At 40.6% G+C, this 26,708-nt stretch overlaps 1 protein-coding gene across 1 annotated transcript in view; it reads left to right on the top strand.

Moving 5' to 3' along the window:
• The first annotated feature begins 2,853 nt into the window (after positions 1-2,853).
• Positions 2,854-26,708, top strand: part of AOX1 (aldehyde oxidase 1) — a 47,109-nt gene continuing 23,254 nt past the window's right edge. The window contains exons 1-17 of the mRNA XM_069860909.1: positions 2,854-2,919; positions 4,103-4,160; positions 6,995-7,091; positions 8,237-8,345; positions 8,874-9,000; positions 9,903-9,964; positions 10,590-10,670; positions 11,586-11,666; positions 14,774-14,918; positions 15,089-15,181; positions 18,132-18,283; positions 18,506-18,599; positions 20,269-20,378; positions 21,210-21,394; positions 23,626-23,788; positions 24,617-24,709; positions 26,134-26,303. Coding sequence (XP_069717010.1) covers positions 2,869-2,919; positions 4,103-4,160; positions 6,995-7,091; positions 8,237-8,345; positions 8,874-9,000; positions 9,903-9,964; positions 10,590-10,670; positions 11,586-11,666; positions 14,774-14,918; positions 15,089-15,181; positions 18,132-18,283; positions 18,506-18,599; positions 20,269-20,378; positions 21,210-21,394; positions 23,626-23,788; positions 24,617-24,709; positions 26,134-26,303 — 1,871 coding nt within the window. The 5' untranslated portion in view covers positions 2,854-2,868. The remainder of the gene's footprint in view (positions 2,920-4,102; positions 4,161-6,994; positions 7,092-8,236; positions 8,346-8,873; positions 9,001-9,902; positions 9,965-10,589; positions 10,671-11,585; positions 11,667-14,773; positions 14,919-15,088; positions 15,182-18,131; positions 18,284-18,505; positions 18,600-20,268; positions 20,379-21,209; positions 21,395-23,625; positions 23,789-24,616; positions 24,710-26,133; positions 26,304-26,708) is intronic.

Here is a 26,708-nt window from a genome sequence, read left to right as displayed (position 1 = left end):
CCTGTGACAGCCTTCTACAAGAGACAACTAGCTTGGTGAGTGAGGGAACTGCAGTAGATGTTGTATATCTCAACTTCAGTAAGGCTTTTGATGTTATCTCTTATAATATCCCACAGACAAGCTGACAAGTATGTGTTAAGTGTACAGTGAGGTGGGTTGAAAACTGGCTGAAGCACCAGCCCCAGAGGGCTATGATCAGCAGAGCACAGTTTAGTTGGAGGCCAAGCGCTAGAGCTCCCTGGCATTTTATACTGGGGCCAGTACTGTTTAACATCTTCATGAGTGACCTGTAGGATGGGACTGAATGCCACCTACACAGATTCACAGTTGAGACAGAACTGGGAGGAGTGGTTGAAACACTGAATGATTGTGCTGCCATTCTGAGGGACCTGGACAGGTTGGAGAAATGGGCCAAGAGGAATCTCATGAAGTACAAGGGGAACCTGTGTCCTTCTCTTGTGCATTGCCAGAATTTCAGCTGCATATTTTGAGAGAAAAAGGATTCATGCATATCAAAATGTACTCCTGGATGTGTAGCATTCAGATGTGTCCATCCTACATGTCAATCTTGAACTATAACCATAAACAGTAAGAGGCACGAAGACATTATATTTAAGAAATACCACAACTTTTCTGTTGGTTTGTTTATGACAGTCTGTAGCCTCAATGCAGCTTCCCCAAGATCCTGTAGAACATTCCATGTATGAATTCGGAGTTAAATATGCTCCTAGTGAGGCAGTCTACATGGGGGACTTTCATCCCTTAAGCAGAGAGCTTTTCTAGCTGTGGTCACCCATTCCAGAGACTATGCAAAGATTGTGAGTACACAACAAAAAGGACAGCTAGTCCATCAGTGTGGAAATTCTTCCAATTCTAGTCCATCGGTATGGAAATTCTTCCAACATTAAATTTACCTTCTCACCCAGGCAATGTGATCTGTATTGCACAACAAAGAAGCTTGTGAGAAGTTTCAGCAAACAGACTTTCCTGAGGCATGCTTGCTGTGTATGTCACTATATCAGCAAGATCATCATGAAGAGGTGCAGAAACTATTGGGAAAACAGATTCTATCCTAATTCAATGTTATCTAAAAGTAATTACATATAGGATATTTTTATACATTTTTTCTTGCATTTCTTACCAAGTTCATAATTAATTGTTTGGGGTTTTTTTTTAAATTGAAATGCTCTTGTAGCTTTCACTGTTTATCAACACCACCAGCTCTGTCATTAGAAATCCAAAGGAAGTTTCTGTTACTTGTGTAAAACACAGTGGGTTTTTTAGGAGTTGTTTCTCTCTGTTGCTTGTTGTCTGAAAAGTTGGATTCGTTACCCAGCATGCAAATAGCCAATCTCACATGCCAAGCTGAGATATTTGGCTTATGACAGTATTGCACAAGCATAGCTGACAGGAGCCTCTGTGCTCAATTTGCTACAAGCTAGAGAGTGAATACATGTGAAGTACTTCCCTTTACAAATGATTGGTTAGTGATTACTTGAAGTTACGGGTGCTCAGTGAGTAGGGGATCTGCTTAGGGGTGCATCTTATGTTGCTGAATAATGTTGTCCTCCCCTAATGCAGATGTTCAGGATGCTCTATATCAGATTTCCTGTGTCCCTTATTCTCTAGTTAGTACAAGGACCAGCTGTGCAGGATGTTCTTTAACAGGATTATGTTATAAGATTCTCTGGGTGCTTTGTTCTTTTAATTAGTAGAAAGTTTGCTATACCATTTAATTTAACAAATGTTAGTCTGTTCTGTTGTTTGCTTATCATGATGTTTAGAACAGCACCCTCTTTTGCAACATACCCTTGATTTGAAAGCTAGAAACAAATCTATGCTTCATTTCCTCTGGAAAAAAAAAATCTTTCTGGAGATGGTCCTAATTATTTTTTCACTGAAGATCCTGTTTTTCCACACAACCTCGGGTTTTACCAGCAGGGCTGCTACAGTGTTCCAAATAAAAGAGTGTAATTTTCAATAGAAGGGTGAGACCCAGGGCTTTATGCCTGGGTTTCTTCCATTCCTTCTAAAGTAGATAGCTTTCAAAGCAGTGAAGGGTAAAGAAAACTACCTGAAGGTGCACAGCAGTTACTTAAAATAACTCTGAAATTATATTACAGTTGCTACTGCCTTCTTTACTTGTTTTCTCCATCCTTACTGTTTTTGAGTTGATGTTGAATACACAGAGAAAATTTACTTATATTTACTAGGATGCAGTTCTTGTTCTGTGGAAGGGTCACTTACTTCAGGTACTGCATAAATACTCTTACATTGCCTGTTGAATCTTCACTAAATGTGCTGCTTTTACCAGATCCATTGATATATTAGAAGCTCTTGCCAGAAAAAAGTTGTAAAAAAGGCTCATTATATTTGAGATAAAATTTAGTCTGTAGCTGTTACAGGGAGTAAGTTTATTTTACTGAGGATAAGGTAATTTGAACTTCTCTTTATAGCTTCAAAGTTGCTTTCTCTCGTGTTTATCCAATCTGGCTTTTTAAATATATAATATTTCAGTTTGCCACTAACTGATTGGTTTAAAACTCGCGGGAAAGTGAATTCTATTTATTTAGATTAAACAAGAGGAGAAAAACAGGTCTGTGTAAACCCTTGGTTACACAAGCAGCCCTTAAGAGATCTGGAAGTTAGTGCCGATTCCTTTGTGAGCGCAAACTTCTGCAAAACTCCCCTCGGTCCCATGATCGCCGCTGACTTTTATAACGATTTGAAATCACTTTTGGAGATTTGGTTGTTAGCAGGCAAACAACACCGCTCACCCCGGAGGAGCCCCTTCTGGCAGCGCGGAGGAGAATCCGTGCTGGCAACGGCAGGTCCCAGCAGGCAGCTGCGGCCGGGCTGTGCCGAGCCATGGCTCTGCAGGGGCACGGGCCCCTCATCTTCTATGTCAATGGCAGGAAGGTAAGTGCTGCTCCACAAGTAACCCCGAAGCGGCTGGGCACGCAGTTGGCTTCCTCAGACCTTTTCCTTATGGGAGTATAAACGAATCCTCACCTCCTCCTCTCTCCTCCTTGCTGAGCAGAAAGTGAATTAGCCTGCCAGTATGACTTTGGCTAGCTCTCTTGGGCGGACAGCGAGTGCTGGGAGGAGAGAAACGGCTGAGGAGTCCAAACATGCTGAATTCCTGCTTTAGCTAGTGCTGGGGCATTGGAGGGAAACAGACTTTCAGCTGGGTATCAGATTTGGCTGGTGAACAAATTAGTGTTCCATTTGTATAAGCCTGGCTTCTTATCTTTGATAGTATCTGAGAAGTGATTTTCAGAGGCATCACAGAAAGTCAGCAAGAGTCAGGTACTGAAATATGGACTGTTGGCCAACATCGTAGCAGGGGCGTTGGAACTAGATGATCTTTAAGGTCCCTTCCAACCTAAACTATTCTATGATCTTGTGGGAGATGTCCCTGCCCATAGCAGGGGGGTTGGAACTGGATGATCTTTAAAGTCCCTTCCAACCCAAACTATTCTATGATTCTATAAAGATAATACCACAAGAGCAAAATTAAACTGGCTGTTGATTCAATGCAACTGGGAGGAACTAGCTGATTCTAAGCAAAGGAATAAGAAATACTCTTATCAACCAAGAATGTCAGCATTTCTGTTGTTCTCTATTGTTAGTCTGGTAAGGCAAGTGAAAGTTTATATAAATAAAGCCAGAAGGAGTTTGATTCATGCTGTTAGCCTCACAGGCTTTCTCTAGCGTTCATCCCAGCAGTGCCAGGACGACTCTAAAGTCTGCAGAACACTAATTCTCTGTGCTCTGCTGCCTCTATTGAAGCAAAGTCCTGCTGCATTTTTGTTTCTAGTGTGTCTGAAGGTAAATTTCCTCAGTATGACCTTTGACTGTGCAGTGGTTATTTTTAGTAGCTGCAAGATGCCCTGGCACTTCTATCCTGGAAACATGTCTGTCTGAAAAGGAATTTCCAGAAGGAGCCCAAGCTCTCCCATGGTCTTTGACGATTAGTGCAATTGTGTCGGAGGAAATTGGAGAAGAATTCTCTCCTGACTTTTTGGGAATGCAGTCTGTGCAGTGATTTTGAAAAGCCCTTGTTTCTTAGTAAAGCCTTGTTTTGAATTTTTTACTGCAGATAGTAGAGAAAAATGCCGATCCTGAACAAATGCTGTTGTCTTATCTGCGAAAAAGACGTATCTTTTTCTGGTCTGTTCCCCTAAGTCACTCAGTTGAAAACCTCATTTGAGCAAAATTTTCATAAATTATAATTAAAAGATGATTTACCAGGTTAAGGAAGTTGTGACTCTCTTAAGATAAATCAGCCACATTACATGATGTGTGTTTCCTAAGCTAAATACACTTCAGAGAGCTGCTGTATTTTTAGCCTAGTTTCCTACGTAAACAGAGTTATTCAATCAGGCATTATGTGCATGTGTTCCTCCCCCCGCCCCACCCAAATAAAAATTCTGATACATAGAACTTGTAAAATAGGAATCTGCAGGTTTTGTAAAAGTCTCTCGCCCAGAAAAGGGGAGACTTTGTGGTAAGACCCTGAGTCTGATGGAGTTTTGAGGTGATGTATTTTTTCATATGATAAGGATTCCAAACAGATTTCTAAACTCAACAAACAGGATTAATTGTAAGCAAATATGAACAACTATGCTTTTATAACAGGAAAAAAAATCACTTACGCAAGACAGAACGTAAGTAGGGAAGGCTAGAGCTCTCACACTTGTAGTTTTGTTGTTGCAGACAAGGTTTTTTACCTTCCTTTTTTCCTTCTATCTTAGTTTTAGTCCATGGCTTTCTGGGCTTCCTGGGTTGCTACAGATTGTGCAGCACTAGTTACGATCTTTTCGTCTCTTTCTCTTCACTGTTTCAGAGACCTGACCCTGTGTCTGTTCTCAGCTGTTTTCCAAAATCTGTTGCAGCACGAGTTTATTTCTAGTGCTCATGAAGCTGTTGCATAATATTCAGAACATGTGTGTAGGGACTCACAGCCAGGAGCAGGGAAAAAATATGGGGAAGAACAGAATCTCTCCTTTTGGCAGCTTCCTAGACAGTGTCATGAAACATGCCCCTGCAGGGCAAGTGATGTACTGTGTAGTACAGAACTCACAGGGTAGAGAGTATTTTTACTTGTCTCAAAACAAAAGCTAAAGTTGAAATATGTTTGTTACTGGTCAGTCAAAAGGAGGAGTCTGGACCAGAATAGGTTGCTGTAGTTACAGTGTTTACAAAATTATTCTGCAGTAATTTGAACAACTTCAGACTCCATCAGACCATAAAAAGTAGGTCAGTAACAGCCCTATCACAAGAGTTGTGCTTCAGTCGTTAAGTACATCGGTGTATGAGATAATGTAATCCTGACTTGCCCAAACACCATGAAAAATCATGTAACGCTTCTGTATCATTATACCCTGCTTATAAAACAGGAATAAGATTAACTTGTTTTCAAGAGCTAATCGGTTTCGCCATACAGTTTTAATGTTAACTTGTAGTATTCCTGCCCTTTTTTGCTTTGGTCAGTTTGATGGTGTGCCGTTCCCTGAGATGCGCCTGCCCAGCCATGGCTGAGACCACTCTGTTGGCCAGATAGAGGAACTGACCCTTTTCACAGCAAGCCTCCCCATAGAATTGAGTTGACATAGCTAGGGGGACAGCTAACTTTGGTACAGAGACAAAAATTAATGGTAGGGAAAAAAAATACAGAGCAGGAATATCTTATGCTGGTGTTGCCAGACTCTTTATATAAAGTGACATGATTGCCTGAGTCAGTGTGAGGAACTTTAGCATCTTCCAGTATTAGGGTTTATAGCTGCAAGGTACAGAATAATACTTCTCTAAGCATCCTGATGTCTTTTTTTTTTTTGAGTCTAAATGCCATAGGAATTGGCACATTAGACCACTGTTAATAACTGGAAGGTAGATTGTAAATTAGCAAGTAAATAGAAGCACAAGAAGGGAATAAACTGTATCTTAAAATGTATTTGTTTTATCTGACAAGTTAGAATTGGCTCTGAAAGGGTTCTGTAAAGCGCTTTCCAGTGGGAAAAAAGCAGTAGAGCTTAATTAGATAAGACCTTAAAGCAATACATGCATCTCAAAGCTTTACTGCAAGTGAAGAGTGCTAACCCTCACACTGACAAACACTTTTTTAATTTTGACAATGCGGTGTGAAAAGAAGGCGGCCTGTTTCCCCTCCATCATTCCTGGCTCCTGGTAGCCAGTTATCTTCCTGTATCTTGTGCCAGCTGTGGAGTTCTTCAGACCTCTCTGTGTACTAATTACACTCATTAGGCCAGCAGAAAACTAACCCAGGTAAAAACAGAGGGTTTCAGGTGGATTAGGAACCAGATCACTAATTAGTCATCTCATCATTAGTCAGCTCATGGAAGGGGTTGGTGAGAAGGGCTTAGTACAAGAGGTCTTGGCTTTTGGAGCACGTAATGTTGTGAAGACGAAGAAGAAATGGGGAGTAAGGCATCTTCCGTTTGGTGGCTGTGGAACATTACATTAGCTGTTTGTCTATTCACAGCTTCAGATTGGCTACTGTTCCAGATTCAAAGAAACAAACACTTCTCATTAGTGTGATCTTTCAGATAAAATGTGAGGTTAATATCCTGACTCTAGACAGTCCTTCTGGGAAAAACTGAGATATTGATTGTAGTGTTTCACAGGAAATTCAGCTATTTTGCCCATTACACAATTCTTCCTTTCATATTTTCACTTGGAAAACTATTTTTTGCTTCCTCTTTCTGTCCCAACTTACTCCTCTTCCAAAAGAAGTTAAAATTAAGTTTTCTGTGTTCTTGGGAGCAAGATTTTGGTCATTCCTTAGCTTCAATCTTATTTTCACTGTCAATTTTAATCCAACATAGAAAGGAGTCTGATATGTATGCTGTCATACCAAACCAATTGTATGTTTCTTAGCAGTTCAGGAAAAAATGTGGCCTCAAGCTTTTCAACAGAATGAAGACCAAAATGAAACCTGATACTTTTTTTTCCTTAATGACAACATCTTCAGTCCGTCTCACAGGAACTAAGTATGGCTGTGGAGAAGGTGGCTGTGGTGCCTGCACAGTGATGATATCAACATATGAGCCAACTTTGAAGAAGATACGGTATCTCTAACAGAAAATTTTGAAAACCACAGAGAGTTTTATGGCTGTAGATTGCATTTCCAGATATGAAGCTCTAAAATCTAAGTTGTAAATTCTGTACTTAATAGTAAAAGAATCCAAAGGAAGGGTCACTTTAATCCAAAAGACAATGCTGTCTTCAGGTATGTTGTAAATTTGCTGAAGTATCGTACTCAAATGCTTAATTTGTTCATAAAAGCTGACAGCTTCTGCAAGGAGTTTTCTCTTTAGGAGGTGTACGTTTGACACCCTTTGTACTGACTGCTAGAATGTGGCTCCTGCCTGCAGCTCTGTCATATGGCTGATGGGAAGACAGAGCAGGCAGAAGTTTGCATCTTACAGTGCTTACTGAACTCTGTCTCTACACCACACCTATGAAAATACTTTGAAACTCAGACACAGAATTTTATTAAGCTAAATATTGGAATAAATTACTTTTATATTGATAAAACTCCAGTCAGATTCTTTAATATTAACATATCATTGTCAATTGAATATTTTTTTAGGTGGGGAAAAAGTAAAAAGACAATTACATTGTATTGGAATGCAATGCAAATGAAAATGTTTGAAGGTATTACAGAAGTTAAAATTAAAACATCCAGAATGACACTTGAAAAGAAACGTCTCAGCTATAGTAGAACAAAACATTTTATTACCAATGATTAAAAGCTTTGAAGAATTTTCCTTTTAATGTGTTCCTATTTAGAATGATATTTATTTTACATCAGAATTTCCTTTGGGTTAGAAATTTGATTACAGATTTGCAGCAATAATTCTTTGCGTCCTGCAAATGTCTATCCCAATCCTCCCTTCCCCATCTCCTTCCTCCAAAACACACTTCACACGTTGCTTGTGGGCAGGAGAGATGAGAGCGATTAGAAAAAACTGAAGTATTAAGGAACATATAAATTCTACAGAATTGTCCTCATAAATACAGTTTTTATACTGAGGAAGAGACACAGCTAGTAGGTGATCCCTTCTATAAAGCTTATTCTCTTCTCATTCCCAGTGATGATGACTGCTTTGTAAGTATAAACTATTTCTTGATTGACTGCAAGATAATATTAATGCATCTTTATTATAATAAAATAAGATCCATGTTCTTTGTTCTCCTTTATCTTCCAAAGACATTATTCAGCAAATGCATGTTTACTTCCCATTTGCTCCTTGTATGGTGTGGCAGTGACCACAGTGGAAGGTGTTGGAAGTACAAAAACCAGGATTCATCCAGTTCAGGTGAGAGTACAGTATCAGTGTAAGAGGATTGATGATTTCTTCCTTTGTATGTGGTGCCTTGAGCAACAGTGCTTTTAGAGCATCTTCCAATGCTTAGCGTCCCTACTAAATGGTAAGAGAAGACAACAGAAGTTTCTGGCAGTTGGTTGATCAAGGTGCATGAGGTATGGTTCATGATGGATCTTGCTTTACTGCTGGCAGCCTGCTCAAATTGTTAGTGTGTAAGAGTGTGGGCTTGTGCTCTATTTCAGCTAACAGCTCCTCTTGGACAATGCCCCTTTAGCTGATGTCTTAGTACGAATGCAAAAAAAGAAGTCTCCTAAAGGTTAGTTAGCTTCCTTAGTAAGATGTGCCTAGGCATCACACACAAAATAATTATTCTTATTTGAGATCACTTAAACTGTTTTACTTTAAAAGTGTGATTTACCGTGAAGATAACATTTAGTATGGTGTCTCCCTTTTAAGAGAGAGTGCATTGGAATGGTGATATACACTGAAAGGAGTGCTAGTTGTGATGTTTCATTTCAGGAAAGGCTTGCTAAGTGCCATGGCTCCCAGTGTGGTTTCTGCACCCCTGGAATGGTGATGTCCATATACACGTTGCTAAGAAACCACACAGAACCAAGTTCAGAACAGATGGTTGCAGCTCTGGCTGGTAAATATTGCCCCTTCTTAGTTTGTAGATGTATCCTTGAACCTTTTTCTCCAGATATTTTGTGTATGTGGCTGCATGTCTGTGTGAGTACACATGCATGCATATATGTATGTATGTATGTACTCTATACAAATCGTGCTTCCCAGCAGCGCTGGCATGGGATTACAGGCCTTGCATTCCCTGTTGCTCTCTTCTCCTGGAAAGTTAAGCATGGAGCTGTGCAGTATTTCAGGGGCAGGTGTTCAAAACATCCTCATATGTCTCTTTTGAAGTGCTTTAAATCAGGTGTGCAGAAATTATGTCATATTGGAGAAGTAGCTGTACCTGAAGGTCTCTGAGATCCCATTACATCTGGAGTTAGGAATGTTATAAGCCTCACAGGAGAGCCCCTTTGTGTTAGGAATAAAACAAATAAGGTAGAGAGATGCAGACCATCTTCACTAAGAGAAAGTGTGGGCATCTATTGCAGGTAAAATAGCCTCTGTTCTCCACAGTGCTCTAGAGTCACAATGGAGCCAAAGTCATTTCCTTTTACTATGAGGGGACTTGGATGGAGGTGTAATGTTAACCTCCTCAATGTTAGAAATAAGGCAGGGGGAACGAGAAAAACATTTTGAGTGGGTGAAGAATACTGTACAATCTCCTGTTCTCCTTCATACTAATCTATAGTCAGCATTCCCTCTAGAGCAGCTGTCAAGTATTTCATACTTGCCTTGAAACAATAGCCTTTTTTCCTCAGGAGCCACAGAGTTCTAAGTCTTATGACACTGAGCTCTTTTGTCTTTTGGAGAGCGAACACTTCCCCTTAAGCTTCAAAAACACAAACCTCATATAAAGATGTGATGTTTTAAAGCCACATGCTTTAAAACAAAACATTTTCTTACTAATTTCCTTCTTTTCAGGGAACTTGTGCCGCTGTACTGGATACAGGCCAATCCTGGATGCCTGTAAAACATTCTGTAAGGTAAGAAGTAGTGAGGATAGGAATACTAGATTGTGTCCGTTAGTCTGTGTATATATATTTATACACAAACCATCAAGATTTTCATTAAGGTCATCTCTTTCCTCAGTTAAGAGTTGTAGGTCTAATTAATGTGTGTAGTAGCCAAACTCATTAGAAAAACTGATTAGCACAAATGAACTTGGTGTCTAGCCTGTGTTATGAAGAGTAATATGAAGTAACTCTATGTGTTTTACTGCGGGTCAGTCCTGGCATATATAAATGCAGAATTTGGATCAATGTTTTTAGCAATTTATCATGTAATACGGCAATGTCAGAAACCTACATTGGAAGAAATGGGAGAGTGAACAGTAGGTGAAAGAAATAATACAAACCATCTATGTGTGATCTCATAAGGCCGATGGAATTTTACATAGTATGAATCACTTTGCATTAAGGACTTCAACATCCAATGATTTTAAGTTATTTTTTAATATCACTTCAACACATAATCCTTCCAATCTAGCTTATTATTAAACTTCATCTAGAACTTTATTGAAGTATAAAGAGACACTCTTAGTGGCTTAAGCAGGCTTCATCTCATTGCCAGTCTGGGCAATATTTCACTAATGGAGTATTCCTGCTTTAGGAATCTGTTTGTTGTCAAAGGAAAGCAAATGGAAAATGTTGCTTGGACAAGGAAGATTATTTGTTTGATGAGGAAGAAAAGGTAGGATTTTAAGTATTTTACCTGTGCTATTTAGATATAAAGCTTATAGAAAGAATGTTGCATGTTTTTTTTTCTTGTAATTAAAGTAAATGCAGTATTTTCTGCCATTTTTATCCTCCACCTTATTCACCTTACATAATGTTATTTGTGAAAAAAGACATTTTATTATTCCTTGCAAGAAATGTGGAGATAGTTCTAAAAATTAGGGATTCTTTGTGTATATTTGTATGAGGCAGCGATAATGTGGCAGATTTGCTTAGTATATTTACTTATACTTGTTATAAGGTAGTTTAGATATCCAGAACTGAGATTTGAGCAGTTCTTCAAGTGCAGAAACATTAATAGCCTTGGCTCTACTCATACAGTGATCGTCCAATGGAGCAAGAAATCAGGACACATGTAGAGCTGTGTTAATCAATGATCAGTGCTGATCTGAATGTAACCACTGATCTCTTAGGAATCCAGGTGCTGAATTGAGCCTGAAGAACCAATACACTCTTAGAAATCAGTTATGAGTGTAATTTTATATGAAACCTCTTATCTATATGAATATTTGACTTTGTTCTCAATTTTCTTTCAGAAATATCTGATCTTTGCTTTTTGAGTCCTGTAGATTGGCATGAAAACAGCTGCTTTCTTATAGTAAGGCTATAGGAACCCTGTAGTTAGTCTTTCAGTTGTTTGCCTCTACACTGTCATTTGTGTTTGCAGGGACCTTTGCAAAGCTATTTTGAACCCAAGTTATGTGTGGTAGTTTAGCCAAATCCAAATAATAATGGAATTACTAGTTTTGTAGTGACTTTATAGGGACCCTCAGAGTTTGGGTTTGTTTTTTCTTTTTTTTCTTCTTTTTTTTTGATGGAATTAATTACAAGAGAAAGTTCTTGGTCTTTGCTGGCTTTCTTTCTTTTTAAGGTTTCCATCAGACTATTTTCAACAGATGAATTCCAGCCCTTAGATCCCACCCAGGAGCTTATATTTCCTCCAGAACTAATGGTAACTTTTGCTGTTTATTTTTTAGCTCTGTCTTTTCCTTAGTTGTCCATTGTTCAGAACTCATTCTGAAGTCCTGCTTAGCAGTAATTCATCAGAAGAAGCGTCATGACATTTCAATATAAATCCAAAACTATATTCCTTTATTTCCAGTGACCTTATTGAATATTCACATACAAAAAAAATAGTCATACTGGCAAAATGAAGTTGTATAGTTAGGTATTAGGTGAGAAGACAAAGAAGTAACCAGAACTGGGTTTTCAGTGCAGCACCTGAAGATATAAATGCTTCTCAGCAAACTGAATTGCAAACACTTTTTAACATTCGCACAAAAAAGAATTTTCCTCATTTTGTGGCTGATAGTTTTGTTAGTCTTATCTGTCAAAATGTCAGCCACAGATAACCACCCAGGTTGGGCAGCATTTAATCCCAATGATCAAAGTATGACAAAGATAAAAGGAGCTGAAATAAGGGCACTGGAATGGAAAGTGTCAGGTATCCTTAATTATTGACAACAGCTGTACAAAAACTGAAAGCTGTTTGCTTTACATTTTTGTCAATCTGTACATTCAAAGCCAAATTCTTTGTAACTAGCTGGTTGTTTATGAGAAAGATTAATAACTGTGGGACAGGGGTTCTTGACCATGTATTTGTACTACCACTAGTTCACAAGCTATTTCCAGGTGGTCAGCGAACAGTACTAGAACAGCCAGAGACATACTGTGTGGAAAACTGGTTGGATGGCCGGGTCCAAAGAGCTGTGATAAATGGAGTTAACTCCAGCTGGAGGCCAGTCACAAGTGCAGTTCCCTATGGCTCAGTGCTGGGTCCAGTTGTGTTCAATGTCTTTATCAATTACCTGGATGAAGGCATTGAATCATAGAATCATAGAATCATAGAAACATAGAATAACCAGGTTGGAAGAGACCCACCGGATCATCGAGTCCAACCATTCCTATCAAACACTAAACCATGCCCCTCAGCACCTCGTCCACCCGTGCCTTAAACACCTCCAGGGAAGGTGACTCAACCACCTCCCTGGGCAGCCTGTTCCAGTGACCAATGACCCTTTCTGTGAAAAACTTCTTCCTAATGTCCAGCCTAACTCTCCCCTGGCGGAGCTTGAGGCCATTCCCTCTCGTCCTGTCCCCTGTCACTTGGGAGAAGAGGCCGGCACCCTCCTCTCTACAACCTCCTTTCAGGTAGTTATAGAGAGCAATGAGGTCTCCCCTCAGCCTCCTCTTCTCCAGGCTAAACAACCCCAGCTCTCTCAGCCGCTCCTCATAAGGCCTGTTCTCCAGCCCCTTCACCAGCTTTGTTGCTCTTCTCTGGACTCGCTCCAGAGCCTCAACATCCTTCTTGTGATGAGGGGCCCAGAACTGAACACAGGATTCGAGGAGCGGTCTCACCAGTGCCGAGTACAGAGGGAGAATAACCTCCCTGGACCTGCTGGTCACGCCCTTTCTGATCCAAGCCAAGATGCCATTGGCCTTCTTGGCCACCTGGGCACACTGCTGGCTCATGTTCAGTCACTGTCAACCAACAGCCCCAGCTCCTTCTCCTCCAGGCAGCTTTCCAGCCAGACTTCTCCTAGTCTGTAACACTGCACAGGGTTGTTGTGCCCCAAGTGCAGGACCCGGCACTTGGCCTTGTTAAACCTCATGCCGTTGGACTCAGCCCAGCGGTCCAGTCTGTTCAGATCCCTATGGAGCCTCCCTACCCTCCAGCAGATCCACACTTCCACCCAGCTTAGTGTCGTCTGCAAACTTGCTAAGGGTGCACTCAATGCCTTCATACAGGTCATTGATAAAGACATTGAGTGCACCCTTAGCAAGTTTGCGGATGACACTAAGCTGGGTGGAAGTGTCGATCTACGGGAGGGTAGGGAGGCTCTTCAAAGGGATCTGATCAGGCTGGACCACTGGGCTGAGACCAACGACATGAGGTTTAACAAGGCCAAATGCTGGGTCCTGCACTTGAGGCACAACAACCCTGTGCAGCTACAGACTAGGAGAAGTCTGGCTAGAAAGCTGCCTGGAGGAGAAGGACCTGGGGCTGTTGGTTGGCAGCGAGTGAACATGAGCCAGCAGTGTGCCCAGGTGGCCAAGAAGGCCAAATGGCAACTTGGCTTGTGTCAGAAATGGTGTGACCAGCAGGTCCAGGGAGGTTATTGTGCCCCAGTGCTTGGCACTGGTGAGACCGCTCCTTGAATCCTGTGTTCAGTTCTGGCTCCCTCACCTCATGAAGGATGTTGAGGCTCTGGAGCGAGTCCAGAGAAGAGCAACGAAGACAGTGAAGGGTCTGGGGAACAAGTCTTACAAGGAGCAGCTGAGGAAACTGGGGTTGCTTAGTACAGAGAAGAGGAGGCTCAGGGGAGACCTTGTCACTATCTACAACTGCCTGAAAGGAGGTTGTAGAGTGGTGTTGGCCTCTTCTCCCAAGTGCCAGGGCACGGACAAGAGGGAATGGCCTCAAGCTGCACCAGGGGAGGTTCAGATTGGACATTAGGAAAAAAATTTTCACAGAAAGGGTCATGGGGCACTGGCGGAGGCGGCCCAGGGAGGTGGTTGAGTCACTGTCCCTAGAGGTATTTAAAGGACGGGTAGATGTGGTACTTAAGGATATGATTTATTGGAAGATAGGGACGGTTGGACTTGATGGTCTCAAAGGTCTTTCCCATACCAGTGATTCTATGATTCTGTGATACACATGCATGCTTGCTGTAGAAGGGGATGCTGCTGGCAGTGTCATTGGTGACCTCCAAGCAAGCTAAGTGTGCAAACACCTCCCTAAGTTGGTTTATTTTTTATCACTTTTGAATTAATTACAGCAACTGCAGGGTCTATTCCTACATTTTTTGCTTGGGGGCTATTTATTATGAATCTTTTTTGTTAGCGCATTGGAGTTAATTGAAGAGACTTCACCCATGCAGTCTAGAAATTCACCACTGGGCAAAAAGCCAGCATAACAGTCCCATTTCTGTCCAGTTTTAAGGATTAAGTAGAACTGCCATTGTTTAAGGACATTTTTTGGTATTCAATCTAGTGTCTGCTATACCTTGCACCTATCTGTATGTCTAAATATTGAAATCTGCCATATTTCTCCATCAGAGAATGGCTGAAAATCAACCAAAAAGAACTCTGATTTTTCATGGGGAGCGAATGACATGGATTTCTCCTGTAAGCTTAGATGAATTATTGGATCTGAAAGCTGCCCACCCCAAAGCACCTCTTGTGATTGGGAACACCAGTGTGGGTATGTATACAGTCAGAATGGCTCCTGTTGCCATAGTTCCAGTGTGCATGGGACGAGTGGGGCTATCTTTGTAATTCTTTTTGCATTTTTGTCCTTAAGATTGCTCTCTACTATGTTGGAGTTGTCATTATGGAACATGTCTTTTATCTAACGTTATTGCTATCTGGTAGGACCTGAGATGAAATCTAAAGGTGTGTTCCATCCAATTGTTATTGCTCCTGCAAGGATCCCGGATCTAAATGTGGTGAAAAACACTGATGACGGTCAGTAGACTTTACTTCGTTCAGATATAGAAGGTTCCTTTGCAGTAAGGGGTACTGCTCCATTCAGTAGTACTGAAGGGGTGGAGGGCTGTGCAGCTCATTCCTAAGCATGCTTAGTTCTTTCTCGGGTCAAGGTGACTGTAGCCACCATCCCAGTGCATAATAGAGTGTTTTGTCTTCATGTCGCAGTGTAGAACTGTCCTGCAATATTACCTTGGACTCCACTGGTCACAATAGTGCCAGGGGACTTACTCTGGTAGTACTGGTTCTGATGCATGATCATGCAGCATTTGCTCTGTGACCTCTGTCCCATGCTGTGCTGTATAGCAGAGAGAGACCCATACAGACCTACAGAGAGAGTTGGCAACATTTGTTCTCGGCACTGGTGAGACCGCTGCTCGAATCCTGTGTTCAGTTCTGGGCCTCTCACCACAAGAAGGATGTTGAGGCTCTGGAGCGAGTCCAGAGAAGAGCAACAAAGCTGGTGAAGGGTCTGGAGAACAGGCCTTATGAGGAGCGGCTGAGAGAGCTGGGGGTGTTTAGCCTGGAGAAGAGGAGGCTGAGGGGAGACCTCATTGCTCTCTATAACTACCTGAAAGGAGGTTGTGGAGACGAGGGTGCTGGCCTCTTCTCCCAAGTGGCAGGGGACAGGACAAGAGGGAATGGCCTCAAGGTCTGCCAGGGGAGATTTAGGCTGGACATTAGGAAGAAGTTTTTCACAGAAAGGGTCATTGGTCACTGGAACAGGCTGCCCAGGGAGGTGGTTGAGTCACCTTCCCTGGAGATGTTTAAAGGATGGGTGGACGAGGTGCTGAGGGGCATGGTTTAGTGTTTGATAGGAATGGTTGGACTCGATGATCTGGTGGGTCTTTTCCAACCTGGTGATTCTATGATTCTATGATTGTGTGCTTGTCTGTGTTAGAAAAAAGGTGTGGTTAAACTAGCATAGCTAATATGCATTAACAAATCTAATTCTCAATCGTAACAGCATTAATTATTGTAGATTAAAATTTTGTACCTCAATTTATGTATTTAAAATAAGCATGAAATATTTTTTTTGTTACAGTTAGACTAGGTTTTAGTTTTTAAATAAATTTGATTGAAATTGGAAATAGCAACTAGGAATAGATTTATACTTACTAAAGTAGCCTACAATAATTAGAATCATAGAATCATCGAATCATAGAACAGTTTGGATTGGAAGGGACCTTAAAGATCACCTAGTTCCAACCCCCTTGCCATGGGCAGGGACACCTCCCAGCAGACCAGGCTGATCAAAGCCCCATCCAGCCTGGCCTCAAACACCTCCCGGGATGGGGCAGCCACAGCTTCCCTGGGCAACCTGGGCTAGTGCCTCACCACCCTCAGAGTGAAGAAATCCCTCCAAGCTGAATGAGACCAACTCCCTCAGCCTGTCCTTATATGGGAGGTGCTTCAGCCCTCTGATCATCTCTGTAGCCTCCTTTGGACCTGTTCCAAGAGCTCCATATCCTTCTTCTGTTGGGGATTCCAGAACTGGACACAGTACTCCAGATCAGGTCTCACAAGAGAAGAATAGAGGGACAGAATCACCTCCCTCAACCTACTGGCCGTGCTTCATTTGATGCAGCCCAGGATACAGTTGGCCTTCTGGGCTACAAGCGCACACTGCTGGCTCATGTCGAGATTCTCATCCACCAGCACCCCCAAGTCCTTCTCCACAGGGGCTGCTGCTCTCGATCACATCCTCCCCCATCCTGTACTGAAATCGGGGATTATCCTGACCCAGGTGTAGGACCTTACACTTTGCCTTGTTGAACCTCATATAAATTACATTGTACAAGCTTATTGTCAAAATTTTAAGGTAAATGAAACCCTCTGTCTGATGAAAGTTACTTACTATACGCCTGAAGCCACTTTTTTGAAGTGGTAAACTGTATTTGACAATTCTGTCACTGCATTTAGAATATTTTTTCATTTCATATCAGTCATGCAGATCTGAAAATGACTAGATTGTTCTTAGCTGAAAAGTGATTGGGAATTGAAAAGAAGCAGAGAAAATGTTTACTGCTTCTTTTAATCTCTAAATAAAATATAGTTATCAGAGATATGACTTACTAGTTTTCTGAAATGAGAGATGTGCTGTTTAGTTTGCCATACAGAAATACTATTTCCTCCCTTTAATTAGATTTAAATGCGAAACATGTTTTGGTTAATTTTTTTGTTTTAAATTAAAAATTTAAAATTACTCAATTAATAAAAAGCCATTTAAAAATTAGATTTTTTATTTATGTTTTTTATTGCAATGGAATGAACTGATGTTCATTCAAAACACTCATACATTACATAAATAAATTCTATTAATAATTTTTAATAGAAAGACACTGTTTACTGTTTTGTAGTATTGATTTTTTATATAAAGTATAATCTTAAAAAAGTCCCAAACGTGTAGCTACTCAAATAAATGCACGTAGCTATATGTTGACTTTCTACTGGAAAAAATAATTCCATACTCAATGTTGGGACTGTTTGAGTGTTTTTGCAATTACTATCTTCCCATTCTTTAGGAGAATACCTAGAGTGTACATATGCAACACAAGATCAAGTTGTGATGTGAAAATCATGTTTAGATGTAGAAAGAGCCTCCTGAAAGCATTTTGAAGCTGACTCACCTTGGGTGAAACGTTACTTAACCATTTACTCAAGCAAAGTTTGTGGAGAGAAGCAGTTGGAATGGGCAGCTGAAAGCAGAGAATAGTAGCAGTGGTGAGCTATTATCTCCATTTAATCATTTCGTGAAATATTACACTTGGTCTCCTAAATGATAGGTCACAGTCCCTTTAATATGCAGAGGCCACTCACAGCTGCCTGTATTCCACCTGAGCAGTCCTAGCTCTGCTGTCTGAAGTAGTTTAAAATCCACACAATAAAGCAGTGCACACATTGCACTTACAAAATCTTTTGGTTACAGGACTAACTCTGGGAGCTGCCTGCAGCCTCTCTCTAGTGAAAGACATCTTGGCAAATGTGATCTCAGAGTTCCCTGAAGAGAAGACGAAGGTTTTCTGTGCTGTCTTGCACCAATTAAGAACTCTGGGTGGAGAACAGATAAGAAATGTTGCTGTATGTTGTGTATTGCTTGCAATAACCTTTGTAACAAATGTGAAATTGCACATGTAAACTTGAATTTTTAATTCTGTTTTTAGCAGTGAGTTTTCTTTACTACATCATGTGTTGAGCTTTTGATATGTATAAATTTATGTATAGTCTGCATGTTATAGTGTGACTTAACAAAAAAATGTAAAGGTGATGGAGAAAGGTGACATAAATTCCTTTTTTTCCAAGTCCTTAGGTGGAAACATCATGAGTAGAAAATCAACCTCAGACTTGAATCCTGTTCTCGCAGCCAGCAACTGTATGCTCAATCTGGCTTCAAGAGGTAAGAAGAGATAGCTTGTCTCAGTAAGTAGTGGCAGAGGTACAGGATCCTAATGTATGGAGAGAGGGGAAATAACAATAGGTATTTGTTAAGGAACCCTTTTCCCACTCTCAGACAAGATCAGATCTGCAAGAGAAGCAATTTGCAAATGAAGAACGTGCCAAGGTTTCTCATGCCAAGGGGAAGTATTCAGGCCAATCAGATCCCATATACTTCTGTGGGCAGTGCTGTTAAGCACTCAGAACCTCACAATTTGAGTACCTGTATGCTACCTCCCCACCTCTCTGGTAGTTGTTTTTATTCTGCAATTGATGCTTTGGCTTGTTTTTAATTTCACCCTTGGGCCCTGAGAAGAACTCTAGCTTCTCATTCCTTGTGGTTACTTACTTCTGATACAGGAGCCACCAGTCTAGCCCCCTTTCCCATGCCCATTTCCCCAGTTTCCTTTTGTCGCTATATACGTCTTTTTCTTGTGCACTACCTTAACATTGGAAGGCTGATGAAATTATTGGTAATCATGAGCTATCTGGTGGCCTGGAATTATGTGCTCTCCCTCCTAGATAGTTTATGGTCTTTTTGCCCTTGATCCAAACAGAGTGAACGTTGCTAATTCTGACCATTTAGTACTCCACTCAACGCCGTGAAATATGTGTTCTTTAAGGGATTGTTTCTGAGCCAGGATTTCTTGGAACAGATAAATGAAAATTTCTGCTATGTGATTTCCATGACTTCTTCCTACATAGTTTGGCACAGAGAGGAGAATACCTGTCAGAATGTACAAACATTTGCATCTTCTTACTCAACAATTCTAATGATGTGCTGACTTGAGTCACGAATTGTATCACTGATCAATCTGCCTTTCTGTTAACCTGGCAGAACCTTACATTTGGGAGAGGGTTTTAGGTGTTTTCACATGTTTTTGACTTATTTCTTTACCAAACAGTAGTCAGTGAAACATAGGAAAAATGGATTGTTAAAGAAAAGAAGGCTGCAGAAATACTGTTAGTTCTTAGTATTTATCTTAGATCACAGTGTAAAAGAAAATGCATCTTCCTAGATCCTGGCAGGCTCACAGGTGGGATTTAACAATAATCTTTGTGTGTAAAACAAGTGTATTCTGGATGGAATTGCAAAGGCAAAAATCCAGAACATTGGTGCTGCTATTCTTAACAGTGTTAGTTTTCAGATTCACACTTCAGCAAAATAAAATTCCTTTAGCAAATTTTTTGCTGTCACACTAGTTATATTGGAGGAATACAATGTTAAATTATAGTCTAAAATGAGCAGGTTACAGTGTCATCTTCCCATGTAATGTGAAAAACACTTTATGTTTTAAAAGGAAAGCTAGTGATGACAGCAGCTGCAGTAGAGGTTTGGAAAAGATTGACAGAGTGAGGATGGGATCATCATGTCAGGATTGGAAGGGACAGTTACAGCATGGGGATTGATCTCTGGGCATTCTCTTAGGGCTCTGGTGTTATGGTACTAGGGAAGATGGAGCAGCCACTTGTATTTGTAGAGCACACCAATGCTAATTTGTTATGTAAACTCTGCAGTTATTATTTACTCAGGAAGGCTGCAGGTATTTTTTTACCAATCAAAATATGATTGATGATTGCCAATTGCACAACTGTACAGAATTTTCTTGAACTGAGATTTTTTTTTTTAGGAAGAAAGCGACAGATTCCTTTGAGTGATATTTTTGCAGATGGAGTTGGTAACAATGCTGTTGCACCAGAAGAGATCTTAGTCTCTGTCCATATTCCCCATTCTAGGAAGGTAAGTAACTGGTTTGTTTAGATTTGCATTATGCAGAGTTATACTATTAAATAAAGAGCAGGAGAGGGTGTGATCCCTGTGTTTAAAGTAACACTATTACTGCTCACTTTCTGAATTCCTTACATTCATCCTGTCAGTGCCATACTATCTCCCAGTTTGTGGCAAAACCTACGGCTCAGCAGGTAGTTGGTGTTATGTGAAGACTGATAGAAAAAAGTTTACCCTAAAATGTTGAGGGCAGTAGCAATTGTGTAGACCCCCTGCAGAAAAGGGTCTCGGAAATGCTGCCATAGTCCTCACCAAAGCAGACTGGTCACCTGTGGTATGGTTGGCATCAAGCAGATAAAGCATTATCATATCTTGAGGATTTTTCTTAAAGTAAGATAAGATTGGACATGTGCATGGTGCTTCCATAAATGTTGCTGAACTCAGTAATAGTCTTTAATTGGTATTGTGTTTGCAAGAGTGAATATAAGATCTTAGAAGAGAATTATGGGTCATGTTATTCATATACTGAAGTTTGGCAATACTTTGAAGCCTCTGAGCTTTTGGTCTTGTTATAAAATGCAACTCTGTTCCGCAAGATCCCTGTCTTCTAGCTATCTACCATGAAAAAAATATAGGTTGTCTGAACTATTTAGATGATGGAGCTGCTAGAAAATCAAAGACAGTGAAGCTACTGAAATGTCAAGAGAAGGAAGTGTATGGTCTTGAATGCTCAGGAATTTGAATTTATGCTCTTCATTTTTTATTCTTGTTTCACAATAAGAAGTTATGCTTTCAGATACTTACATGTCTACAAGTTACTCAGTTCTGTCTAATCTTGCTCAGGGGGAGCATGTTTCTGCATTTCGACAAGCACCAAGACGGGAAAATGCTCTCTCAATAACCAATGCTGGGATGAGAGTCCTTTTTGAAGAAGATACAGACATAATAAAGGATTTAAGCATTTTCTATGGAGGTGCTGTCTCGACCACAGTCTGTGCAAAACAAACCTGTCAGGCACTTATCAGAAGGTACAGTTTCTCTACCTTCTCTATATCTCTGAATAAAGAGACTTTGAGAGCTTGAGTGTACTTCCTTGGCACACCAAAGTAAAGAAAGATTTTACTTGCTTGGCTGATGCCACATATTTTCAAGTGAATGATCCAGCCAGACCTTAATGATGACTTTTCAGGATTGCTACACTTTGCTGTCTGCTCATGGGTGCAACTCTGGTGTGAAGTATACAGAGAGGTATGAGCTGTGAGATGGTGGTGGATGAGGTCTACATGGTCAATTGTGCACCTGAACCCAAGCATTGGTAAATGATGCTGTATCCTGTAGGTTTGGTAATCCCTGAGCATCAGTGTTCTTGTGTCCTACAGTTTGGCTCTAACAGATAGGAAGTTTGAGAACTCCAGATGTGCCTGATAAACTTAGGAGCACAAGTCAAGCCTTAACCTTTTCAGTGTCTCTTCAATCTACCAGATAGAATCATGGAATGGTTTGGCTTGGAAGGGACTTTAAAGATCATATAATTCCAATCCCCCTGCCATGGGCAGGAACACCTCCCACCGCACCAGGCTGACCAAGGTCCATCCAGCCTGGCCTTGAACACCTCCCGGGATGGGGCAGCCACAGCTTCCCTGGGCAACCTGGGCCAGTGCCTCACCACCCTCAGAGTGAAGAAATTCCTCCTTATGTCTAGTCTAAATCTGCCCTCTCCAGTTTATACCCATTGCCCCTCATCCTATCACTACAAGCCTTTGTGAACAGTCTCTCCACAGCTTTCTTGTAGGACCCCTTCAGGTACTAGAAGGTCACTATAAGGTCTCCCTGGAGCCTTCTTTTCTTCTGACTGAATGAGCCCAACTCTGTCAGCTTGTCCTCATAGTAGAGGTGCTTCAGCCCTCGCATCAGCCTTGTAGCCTGTTCTAACAGTTCCGTATCCTTATGTTGGTTATTCCAGAACTGGACACAGTACTCCAGGTGAGGTCTCACAAGAGTGGAGTAGAGGGGCAGAATCCTCTCCCTCCCACTGCTGTCCACGTTTCTTCTGATGCAGTCCAGGATATGGTTGGCCTTCTGGGCTGCAAGCTCATGTTGAGCTTCTCATCCATCAGCACCCCCAAGTCCTTCTCTGCAGGGCAGTTCTCAGTCACATCATCCCCCAGCCTGTATTGAAACTACAGATTGTCCTGACGCAGGTGAAGGACCTTGTCCTTGTTGAACTTTATGAGATTCACATAGTCCCACTTCTTCAGCCTGTCCAGGTCCCTCAGGATGACATCCCGTCCTTCCCGAGTGGCCACTGCACCACTCAGCTTGGTGTCATCTGCAAACTTGCTGAGGTTGCCCTCGATCTCGCTGTTTATGTCATTGATGAAGATACTAAACAGCACTGGTCACAGTACAGACCCCTGAGGAACACCACTTGCCACTGACCTCCATCTGGACATAAAGCCATTAACCACTACTTTCTGAATACGACCATCCAACCAATTTCTTATCTTCTGAACAGTCTACCCATCAAATCCATATCTCTCCAATTTGGAGAGAGGGATTTGAGGGGGGGGACCATGTCAAAGTGTTAACAGATGATCCTAATAATCTCTGAAGTTAATCCCTGATGTTCCCTCCCACTTTGCAGCATCTTCACAAAGGTTGGAGGGAAAAAAATCACAAATAATTCAAGCAGCAGTACAAAACCATTTATCTAAATGAAGTCCCACTGTTACCATTTAATATGCAACTGTTTCACTAATTGAAGTACTCATTATTTTTTGCTGATTAAATTTATTGTAACGGATATGGATTTTGATATCTAAGTTTGTGTAACTCTGGAGAATTAATTGTGTTGAAATACTTCTAGCCTTTTCAAAAAATGTAACTACCCAGATCCCTTGAAAGTATTCTACAGTTTGCCTAAAATTGTTATCCTGTTTCACTTAAAAATAGGACAGTGTCTGCGGAATAGTGATAATCTGTCAGACTGTTAAAGGAGCTTTAAGGTTATAATAGGTTTTGTTTATTAATTTATTTACTGTATAAAGACTGGCATAGAACTCAATTCCATTTACTTAGGGGATGTCACTTCTGTGAGCGACATTGTCCTACACTGTTTTCACTAATTTCATTAGAATTGCTATTTTGGCTTCATTGTGAGCAGGATTATGCGTCTGGTCCATGGTACAAATGTATTGCTACAATTTGTATTTATTTTTTTGAGTCCTGGTCTGATTGTGTCTATCATTCTTCCTGGCAGACACTGGAATGAACAAATGTTGGATGAAGCTTGCAGACTAGTTCTTAAAGAAATTGCCCTTCTAGGATCAGCCAGTGGTGAAAAAGTAGACTATAAGAAAACTTTGATAGTCAGTTTCTTCTACAGATTCTTTCTGGAAGTACTGCAGTCATTGAAGACAATGGTAAATTAGTTCTCCATGTCTGCTTTTGTGCAAACAAATGAAAGGGTTTTTTTTCTATCTATTGATGCTTGCAATTTGTACTAAATATTTGTGCTAAATATTGCCTTTGTCATTCATATCTACAGAAGCAGAGTGCTTAACTCCTAAAGAGACTCAGCTCTTAGGTGCTCAGACACCTTGGACATTAGGTTTTAAAAAAAAACCTGAGCAATGTTAATGCAAGAATATATTAGTACTGAGCTCCTAGGCTCAAAGACGACATACATGAGATCTTACTCTGTCTGTAGTTCAGAGCATAAATAGTATAGAAATAAAGGCTTTGGAAAGCACCTGTAGGTGTTAAACCATCCCTCTCTCTTATATGAGTGGCTGATTGGGGGAGGAGGACTCTAAAATTTTACATTCTAGATGTAATTTACTTTTTTTTGCCTTAAATCTATTTTTTTATGAGTAAAAATGTCCTTTTTGCCTTTCTTCTGTGTTGCCTTGGGCTCTTTCCTCTGAATTACCGTTATTTAGGCAATTTACTATAACCACGATGTGCTGGTTTTGATCAGGCCCCAGAACAAGGCTCTTCTGACTGTCCCTGCTTTATGTTGCTTACTTTAAAGAAGCATATTTTTTGCACCAAATATATTTCAAAATATTATTTAGTGAAATCTCAAAACTGTATTGTTTTACAATTGTTACATTAGTGCCTTTTTAGCTTGTGAGAGTCTTGAAGGTGTTTCCTGCATAAAGAGTTTGTATTTGGTGATTTTGATTGTTAGCTTTTTGAATTGGAATGCTCAGAATGTGAATTCTAGTAGTAATTCATTTTCTTTTCAGGATCCTGGCCACTGCTCTGGCATACCAATGGAATACAGGAGTGTCCTACAAGATTTTAAAACCAAAATGCCACAAAGTATCCAAATATTTCAGGCAAGTGCTTTATTCTATGATTGTTCTGTGCTTTATAAGACTTGGTAAAAAGTCATGATTCAAGCATCACCCTTGCTATGAATCTCAGGTATGAATTTTCCAAAGGACTGTAGGCAACAGGCTTTTCATGGGTGCTTTTAACTACACCTCAAGTAGAAAAACCTTGTCCGTAAAAATAGACTCACATAGGTATACTCACTTCTTCTAAACAGTTCTCTAAAGATAATATGCTGAACAAACTCCATCATCAGACTGCTTAAAGCTGCTTATTGCAGTGTGCAACCCAATTAGAAAAAAAAATTAGAAGAAAATAAACTTCCCAGCTGCAAGAAAGTGACTGAACAACAGAAATGGGAACAACTTATCATTTAGCACCAAGCAACAGAAATTATTTAGAAATCCTGAAAATCTGTTTTTTCAGTTTAAATTTCTCTCTTAACTTTTGCAAGACCCTGTCTTTTGTCTGGAATTCTTCATCTGAACATTATTAAGCTTTTGAAATTAAGGGGGGGAAAAAAAGAGAATGCATATCCTGAAAGATAAATACCTGGTCATTCTGTCAATGGAAAAATTGGTATAGTTTGGCTGAGACAACCATTTGAGGAACTTTAAGCAGTCAAGTGAAAAATGTCTCTTCTTGGCCTCATAGCAGACAGTGTGCCAGAAAGTGTAAGAGCTAGAAATGCATATCAGGAACAGTTATGTGCTGGAAGCTATAGAAGAAGAAAGGTTTTGAGATATAAGCAGTTAACTAGTTCCAAAGGTAGAAAAGGAAAAAGTTAATGTGAACACTGACCCAGAAACTGGAAAACTGTTCTGGAAGTTGGCAACAATTAATCAGTGTGGCCGAATTAACTGTCAACACTGAATTAACTTTGAGGAAAGACTTAGCAAAATAAGGTTCATAAGCATACACGGGTGCAAGAAAATAAAATTTGGAATGAAATATTTAAACAACATTTGCTTGCTGATTTACATCAATCAGTTGTAATCTGTCAGCAAGGAATCCAGTCCTTGGAATCACTGCAAACAGCTCAAAATACAGCACCGGACACTGGTAAAATACAGAGCAGAATCTTGTGAAAATAATTCAGAAATTGTCAGAGCTTCACAACAGCAATCATAAGTGAAGAAACTGTCCTTCTGAAAAAGAAGTGCTTTTTGTATCACTCTGATGTAAATGATTAAGGAAAAAAATCCAAGTAGACAAACCTGTGCAAGGCTCTTAGAAGACTCTTTAAGAGAAGAGATTGAAGAAATGCCCAGGAGCAGCAGTCAGGTCCTACATCCACATCTGTTTTCAATATTGAACCAAAAGATGAGAATATGAACAGGTGTTTCTTCATCTATTTTCTGATTACTCTAATATGACTACTGTTTTTTAAACTGTTCGAGTCGGGGTGTGTGTGTTTTTGACTGTGCAGGACATAGAGCCCAGTCAGTCTCCCCAGGATCCTGTAGGACGGCCCATTATGCACCAGTCTGGAATTAAGCATGCCACTGGTGAGGCAGTTTACATTGATGACCTTCCTTCCGTGGATGGAGAGCTCTTCCTGGCTGTCGTCACGAGTTCCAGAGCTCATGCTAAGATTGTGTAAGTGTTGAAAGTGTATCTGAAGAAAGTGTTATTGCAAATTGCTGTCTGAGATTTTTAGAGCAGACTACTGAGTTATGTGCACACAGAGCAGCCTGCATGATACCCGTGCTGGCTGAAGTGCTGGAAGTGACATTATCATGCTAGTACAAGGCTCTGGATTTAATTGTCTCATTCCATATTACTGTAATAATAAGGTTGAACTGCTTCTGGGCCATGAGCCAGGTTAGAACTAGCCTAGGTACCTCCAGAAACTGCTGACCTGTCCCGTGCAAGTGCACACTGAAACTCAGCTTTACCAAACAGCTTTGAAATCTCAACTCTATTATGAAAACTCAAAATTTTTCAGAATGTGGGCAACAGTGTTGCAATGTTGCAGCAACAAGGTAGGAAAGCTCAGGTGAG

The sequence above is a fragment of the Phaenicophaeus curvirostris genome, chromosome 7 (genome assembly GCF_032191515.1).
Source record: "Phaenicophaeus curvirostris isolate KB17595 chromosome 7, BPBGC_Pcur_1.0, whole genome shotgun sequence".
Taxonomy (NCBI): domain Eukaryota; kingdom Metazoa; phylum Chordata; class Aves; order Cuculiformes; family Cuculidae; genus Phaenicophaeus; species Phaenicophaeus curvirostris.
This window is presented reverse-complemented; position numbering and strand designations above follow the sequence as displayed.